The sequence below is a fragment of the Gadus morhua genome, chromosome 10, assembly GCF_902167405.1.
Source record: "Gadus morhua chromosome 10, gadMor3.0, whole genome shotgun sequence".
Taxonomy (NCBI): domain Eukaryota; kingdom Metazoa; phylum Chordata; class Actinopteri; order Gadiformes; family Gadidae; genus Gadus; species Gadus morhua.
In genome coordinates, this window is record NC_044057.1 from 11,905,290 (window position 1) to 11,912,789 (window position 7,500).

Below are 7,500 nucleotides of genomic sequence, written 5' to 3' on the forward strand. Positions count from 1 at the left end.
GGTGGTGGTGGTGGTGCGGCCGGTGCTCGTTGTTGTTGTTGTTGGTAAAGCGGATCACCTCGTGAGTCCTCTCCTGCTTGTCGTGGCCCCTGGGGGGCAGGCAGGGCGCCGGGGGCCGCCGCACCACCGAGGGCCCCTCGGTGTACTCGTTGCTGGAGCGCAGGGCCTGGATCTGGTCCAGGGACAGGATGGGCGTGTGCTGCGCGTCATACTGGTGGCGTGCGTCCGCGGCTAGCGGCGTGCCTTGGAGCTCCATGTGGAGGGGTCACCACTTCCAGCTGTCACCCCAGACTCGGCACGCATCGGAAAACCTGGGGGGGGGGGGGAGAGCGTCAGAACACCGGAGCAGGAGCACAACACCAGAGACAGGGGGGGGCATGGATTCATCTGAACAAGGGGAGCGGTAGAGGGGGGGTCTGTGGAAACTGCTCTGCCGTAGTGGGGGCCCTTCAGCTGTACTGGGGGCCCTTCAGTGGTAGTGGGGGCCGTATTGGGGGCCGTTCAGCTGTACTGGGGGGCCGGTACTGGGAGCCTTTCAGCTGCACAACGCAACCTACAGACGTGATTACCCTCTCCCTGATTACCCTCTCGGTGAAACCAAAGGTCAGATTAGAGTTTACAGCCCGAGTTGTTCGGCTGCTGTCACGGAGGATCTGTAAGTGGGTCACTCGGAAGGGAAGGAGAGTTGACTATTAACAAGACTGCCTCTTCCCCAATACACACACGTTTAAAACCTCCAGTGGGCACACAAATACTTCCCCTGCTCATTTCCATTTGTATGACTAGTTAACATTTAAATGCAGCGCCGCGCGGAACGGGGAGGCCCTCACTTGGTATTCTGTTACCAAAGCGCAGAAGGATTTCAGGGAAACGGGACAAAAGTTGCGCTTAAAACTAAGGTCACGCAAAGTCTCCTCAAAACGAGGTCTTTTGAAGGAGGACGCGGCGGGTCGATTGTTTTTACAAGAGGAAAGCGGAATAGCTCGGGGCGGTGGAGTGGCCCTATAATAAAAAGATTTAGTCGTAAAAACCACAATAAAAAACAACAAGAGGAGGAATTGGGTTGTGCGCCCGCGGGGGTCCGACAGACATGACGCCTGCTGCAAAGTGCGCCCTGTCTGTCTCCATAACGCTCACTTCACTGGAGACACTTCCCCAAATAACACCGCGGTATTACGAACCCTGCACGCACTGAAAAACACCCGTTTCCTCTCCGTCCCGCACCGTGCGGGTCCTGGTTTGGACGGGCCGGTCCCTCGACCCGTCCCGCACCGTGCGGGTCCTGGGGGGACGCGCCGGTCCTCATCCCCACACCAAAGCCGCAGAGCCCGGAGATGAAGGGACATTAAAAGGTATTCTAGTAAAGAAGGGAATCTTATGAATGAGAATAGGGCCGTGGGGGAGGGGTGTTGGTGGGAGCCGAGCAGGGGAGACGGGAGGAGGGGGAGACACGGAGCAGGGCGGAGGGGGGACGGAGCGGGAGACTCGGAGCAGGACGGAGGGGGAGAGTGGGAGCCTGACGGAGGGACTCCAGCGAGGCGGTCTTTACACACTAACCACCCCCACCCCACCCCCCCAGGCTCGGCTCTCAGGACCGACCGGAGGAACCAAATCCCACCGAGAGCTAAGATGGAGACTTCCTGCAGTGGAGAAGGTTTTCTCCGCAGACCCGCCGTGCTCCGCGCGGGGGTTCAGCCTGCATGTCCCCGCAGGACCACCGTAGGACCACCGCAGTACTAACGCAGTAGTACACATAAGAGATGTGTATCAAAACAACACCACCCTTATTACTACTCATGACATCCAGGAGGTACTCACCTATATACAAGCGTCCATAACGTAGAATCCATCCACCAGTAGATTTGGACCTAAACTCCACCAAACATCCGCTATCTGGGGAGAACCAGGACGCACGGCGACATTAATCCAGGTGGGAACGGTGCTGTGCGTAATCCTCTTTTTCCAAAGTAGTAAGATCCACGGCCACGGCTCGCTCTGAAAAGGCACCCGGGATCGGTTCGCCCTCGCCCGGCCAAAGAGTCCCAGTCTGCCGCGGTGCTCTGGAGCTCGGATCAAAGTCTAGTCTTGGAAAAACACAACAAACCACAACCCGCGGATAAGAGACGGTATATCCAAGAGTGGTTCCTCCTCTCTTCCGAATAATGGCGTAAAAAATAGGTTAAAATAAGTTTTCTGGAGTCGCTCGGGAGGCTGCAGCGAGGAGCGTGTGTGTGTGTTTGTACGTGTGTGTGTGTGGAGCCCAGGACTGAATGAATGGAGACGCGGAGCAGCTCCACTAGAGACCTCCTCCTCCCATTGGCCATTCACTGCTCTGGAACAGGATACATCGCATCCGCTCGCGATTCATTGGGCAGATAGGGAGGCCGGCGGAGAGATGTGTGTGAGGGAGAGAGAGAGAGAGAGAGAGAGAGAGAAGGGGGGGGGGGGGAGTGTGTGTGTGTGTGTGTATGTGTGTGTGTGTGTGTGTGTGTGTGTGTGTGTGTGTGTGTGTGTGTGTGTGCGTGTGCGTGTGCGTGTGTCTGTGTGTGTGTGTGTGTGTGTGCGTGTGCGTGTGCGTGTGTGTGTGTGTGTGTTTGTTAAGGTGGAACGCCCTGTGTTCGCGGGACGAGGCGCTGCAGGAAAACTTATTTCCGCTCTTGCGGGCGGAGGAGGGGAGGAGGAGGGGAGGCGGTAATGACTCCAGAAGTCCTCCGCTGTGCTCAACTCCTCCCCCGCTGTGGTTGAGGTCCCGTCAGGCTGCCGGAGTCTGGTCGCACCGCCGAGCTCCCAGTGCGTTTGTTCACCTTTACGAACGGACCAGTCAACATACGGCGAGGCTCAGCCGGGGCTTCGGGGTTTGGAGGGTGGTGGCGGGTGGCGTTCCAGTCCACCTTAAGAAAAAAGCACCCCGGCAGCGAGTAGGTCGACCCCTCCCTCCCTCCCCCGCTATCCCCCCTGACTGTCTGCTGCTTTGATGGGCGTCGCGGATGCGACGCTTCCGGACGCATGAGAATAGGAAGTTCAATATAAAGTCAATCCATCCTTTTCACATGGAAACATCAATAGCCATGGCGACCCGCTAACGTCACGGGTCAGCCCCTCGCACGGGACGGGCAGGGAGGGGGGCGACCCCCCCCCCCCCCCCATCCCCGTTCCGTCCCGTCCCGGGGAACTTTAGACTTGGCCGTGCCCGGGTTGTTTAAATCCTCTTCCTCACCAGATAGTTGAAACGTGTAATTTGTGGAGTGGAAGAGGAGGGGGTTTGAGGGATGGGTGACGAAGCGGATCACGAGAGAAGAGCAGATGGTTCCCCCCCCTCCGCCCCCCCCCCCATTAGTGGTCGGAAGTGCGGACGGAACTCTCGCGAGGACTGTAATTAGGATAATGTAATGTGTGAACCTTCCTGGAGATATGAACTATTCATATGAAGTGTTTAAGGGCTACTATTGATGTAATTAATTAATTAATGACACAATTATTATGTTATTATTACTAGTTAGCTATTTCCTCCTATTTAATCTACAATGGTAAGACTATTCGAAATAATATTAATATTAATAATAGCAATAATTATATGAATAAAACCATACAATACAATAACAAATGCTACTATCGCTATACGAACAATGATTCTCTTTCTTCGCTTTGGATTGCTTTGGATAAAAGCGTCTGCTGAATGCCCTTAATATAAATTTAAATGTACTACTAATGGCACAAAGAGTACAAACGTAATAATAGGCCTACCAATAATAATATATGTTATTCGAAAATAACCATATATGTATACTAGGCCTACTAAACAATATAAGAATATATTAACATTAATTTGTATGAAAAATGAAAGACATAATTTCAATCCCATGTCATTTTTTATAATGTATTTTTATTGCTGCTGAAACATATTCACATATTCACACACTGAGGTCAGGTGGTTGGGCCGGGCCAATGGGAGGCGGGCCTCAGAAGGGGGCGGGGCTCTGCTGCTGGTACCGGCGGTAGGTCTGCAGGAGGGAGTCGGGGACCCGGGGCCGGACCACCTGCAGGGCGGCGTGGAGGTGGTCCGCCGTCACCTGCTGCACCGCGATGTCCTGCTGCAGGGCCAGGAGAGCGGCCTCCTGCACCACCGCCGAGATCTGGAACACATGGTTACACATGTTAATAACACGTTAATAAAGCGTTAATAACGAGTTTATAACATGTTAATGCATGTTAGTACTGATGTCCTGCTGGAGGACAAGGAGGGCTGCCTCCTGGACCACCGCCGAGATTTGGGAAACATGTTTTTTCATGTTAATAACACGTTAATAACGCGTTAATACATGTTAGTACTGATGTCCTGCTGGAGGACCAGGAGGGCTGCCTCCTGGACCACCGCCGAGATCTGGAACACTTGTTAATAAATGTTGATAACACGTTAATAACGTGTTAATAACACGTTAATACATGTTAGTACTGATGTCCTGCTGGAGGACAAGGAGGGCTGCCTCCTGGACCACCGCCGAGATTTGGGAAACATGTTTTTTCATGTTAATAACACGTTAATAACGCATTAATAACGCGTTAATAACATGTTAATACATGTTAGTACTGATGTCCTGATGGAGGGCCCACCACCAAGATCTGGAACACATGTTAATAACATGTTAATACAACATGTTAATAACACGTTAATAACATGTCAGTACTGATGCCCTGCTGCAGGGCCAGGAGGGCGGCCTCCTGCACCACCACAGAGATCTGGAACACATGTTTAAAACAGGTTAATAATACAGGTACTGATGTCCTGCCAGGAGAGTGGCCTCGCAGACCACGCCGAGATCTGTTAATAACAGATTAATAACACGTTCATAACAAATGAATGACACGTTAAAACATGTTAATAACATGTCAATACATGTAAGTACTGATCAAGTTAAGAGCACCTTCCCCTCCTCCTGCTCATCCCCCCCTCTCCTCCTCCTGCTGCTGCTCCATCTTAACCATACCCGTTTATTATGGTCTCCTTTACACTACTGTCGTTACTGTGGTGAGAGAGAGAGAGGGGGAAGGAGAGAGAGAGAGACTGTGTGTGTGTGTGTGTGTGTGTGTGTGTGTGTGTGTGTGTGTGTGTGTGTGTGTGTGTGTGTGTGTGGTCATGTGCATATATGTCCGTGCACACACGTGTGCTCAGCATGCTGATAGCGCTCTTTATCAAATAACACAACCTCAGCATCACCCAGAACCACAGACATCCCCTCCCTCCCTCCCTTCCTCCCCCCTTCTCCCTCCCCCTGTCCCCTAGCCCCCCCACGACCTCTGGGGCTCAGAGGTCATCGGAGCTCCTCAATGTGCTCTAGAACCAACCAACACACACTCTACCGGCACCGAAGAACTCACAACACCGCCACACACCCAACACACACATGGACAAAACTAATTACACACTATTTATGGCATTGATTTAGCACAACCTTACCCAAATAATTCAGTTTGATGTCGTTAAGGAGCAGGTTGGGGTTAGACATTACAGAGACAGGTCGTTGAGGAGCAGGTAGGGGTTAAACAGTACAGAGACAGGTCATTAAGGAGTAGGTAGGGGTTAGACAGTAGAGACGGGTCACTTAGGAGCAGGTTGGGGTTAGTAGTACAGAGACAGGTCGTTAAGGAGCAGGTAGGGGTTAGACAGTACAGAGACAGGTCATTAAGGAGCAGGTAGGGGTTAGACAGTACAGAGACAGGGGAGTTGATCCAGGACCTCTTGAACCCTGTGACCTCTACACTATCCAATCCCGTAGCATTACAATACACGGTCTGAGGATCATCAATCACGTGAGCCGGGACCTGCAGCTCAGCCAATCAGAGACAGAGGAGAGGAACACAATGTGGTGCCATCGATGGGACGGGATGGAGAGAAAAAGGGGCGTTTCCATGGGGATGGCCCGGTGATGATGTCATCGCCCGGACCACCTAACTCCTTCCATCTATCATCTCCATGGACTGTAGAAAAAACAAACCCTACACCCCCCCCCCCCCCAATGTTTAGTGAAGACCCCCTTGGTGGAACACCTGCATGGGGAGGGGTATAGGTGACAGAGTGTGTGTGTGTGTGTGTTGGGGGGGGGGTCTTGCTGTAGATGGTATGTTTGGGTATGGATCAGACCAACTCTTTAATCAGGTATGTGTTCATTCTATGTGTGAGTGTGTACAGCGTGTATGTGTGTGAGAGAGTGTGTACAGTTTGTGTGTGACTATGTGTGAGTGTGTACAGTGTGTATGTGTGTGAGACTGTGTAGAGTGTGTGTGTGACTGTGTGTGAGTGTGTACAGTGTGTGTGTGTTAGAGAGTGTGTAGAGTGTGTGTGTGACTGTTTGTGAGTGTGTACAGTGTGAGTGTGTGTGAGTGTGTACAGTGTGACTGTGTGTGAGTGTGCACAGTGTGCATGTGTGTGAGAGTGTGTACGGTGTGTGTGTGCCTGTGTGTACAGTGTGTATGTGTGTGAGAGAGTGTGTAGAGTGTGTGTGTGATAGGGATGTGTCGGTCGCGACTGATTCGTTACAACGAACGAATCCCGAACGTGAACGACAAGAACTGGTTCCCCAAAACAAGAAGAACTGGTTCTTTGATTCTTTTTTTTAACATAAACCAAACATATGGTCACGTAAATAAAATATACAAACGAACAGAGCTCCGTCTCCCCGCGACTTCCATTGATTGAGTCTACAACTTTCTCAAAGATTCAGCCAATGAGAGGTAGCAATGGTGTTGGAATGGCACCTGGGTAAACCAATGACAAGGCGGTACCGTCGAATATGCGCGCTTTCTCTGTCTGACGTATCTTGGGTCATACCATTCGACTCATATATCCCCCTACATTTTTTCGAAAATAGACTTGACCTCCATCTGTTTATTGGATAAACGCATTTCCCAATCCCAGGAGTCTTTGCTCCATTCTACGTCAATTTAAGAACAAACAAAGAAATTAAACTGCAGTTCGTATTTTTTATTTATGACCATGCAAGTTCTGTAATGCCTGAACAATGAAGAATTAAATGTAAAGTAAAATAAAATTATTAATGTAAAACCATGAATGAAATATAGAGAGTAAGCAAGTGGTATAAATATTGGTGGGACGATCAACATACTAAATAGCAGGCATCTCCAAACGGCGGACTGCGGTCTTGACGGTCCTATCCGGACCCCCATGACCAATTATAAAAAAAAGTTTTTTTATTTTTTATTTTTTTTTAAGATGTAATCTGACGTAACGAACGAATCAAAACGAACGAATCAAATAAACGAATCGTTATAGTGAACTGAACTGAAAGAACTAGTTCCCGGAAAAGAATCATTTTGCCCATCCCTAGTGTGTGACTCTGTACAGTATGTGTGTGTGTGTGTGTGTGTGTGTGTGTGTGTGTGTGTGTGTGTGTGTGTGTGTGAGAGTGTGTAGAGTGTGTGTGTGTGTGACTGTGTGTGAGTGTGCACAGTGTGCATGTGTGTGAGAGAGTGTGTACAGTGTGT

General features: G+C 50.6%; 2 protein-coding genes across 3 annotated transcripts in view; both read right to left on the reverse strand.

Annotated features, from left to right (window-relative positions):
• Positions 1 to 2,407, reverse strand: part of spry1 (sprouty homolog 1, antagonist of FGF signaling (Drosophila)) — a 4,212-nt gene extending 1,805 nt beyond the window's left edge. The window contains exons 1-2 of the mRNA XM_030368927.1: positions 1,819 to 2,407; positions 1 to 311 (exon numbers count right to left, since the gene is read on the reverse strand). The exon at positions 1 to 311 is cut by the window's left edge and continues 1,805 nt beyond it. Of these exons, the coding sequence (XP_030224787.1) occupies positions 1 to 256 (256 nt within the window). The 5' untranslated portion in view covers positions 257 to 311; positions 1,819 to 2,407. The remainder of the gene's footprint in view (positions 312 to 1,818) is intronic.
• A 1,456-nt stretch (positions 2,408 to 3,863) lies between these two features.
• The window catches only part of afg2a (AFG2 AAA ATPase homolog A), a 25,523-nt gene continuing 21,886 nt past the window's right edge, over positions 3,864 to 7,500 (reverse strand). For both annotated transcript variants that reach the window (XM_030367620.1, XM_030367621.1), the window contains exon 3: positions 3,864 to 4,133. In XM_030367620.1, coding sequence (XP_030223480.1) covers positions 3,960 to 4,133 — 174 coding nt within the window. In that variant the 3' untranslated portion in view covers positions 3,864 to 3,959. The remainder of the gene's footprint in view (positions 4,134 to 7,500) is intronic.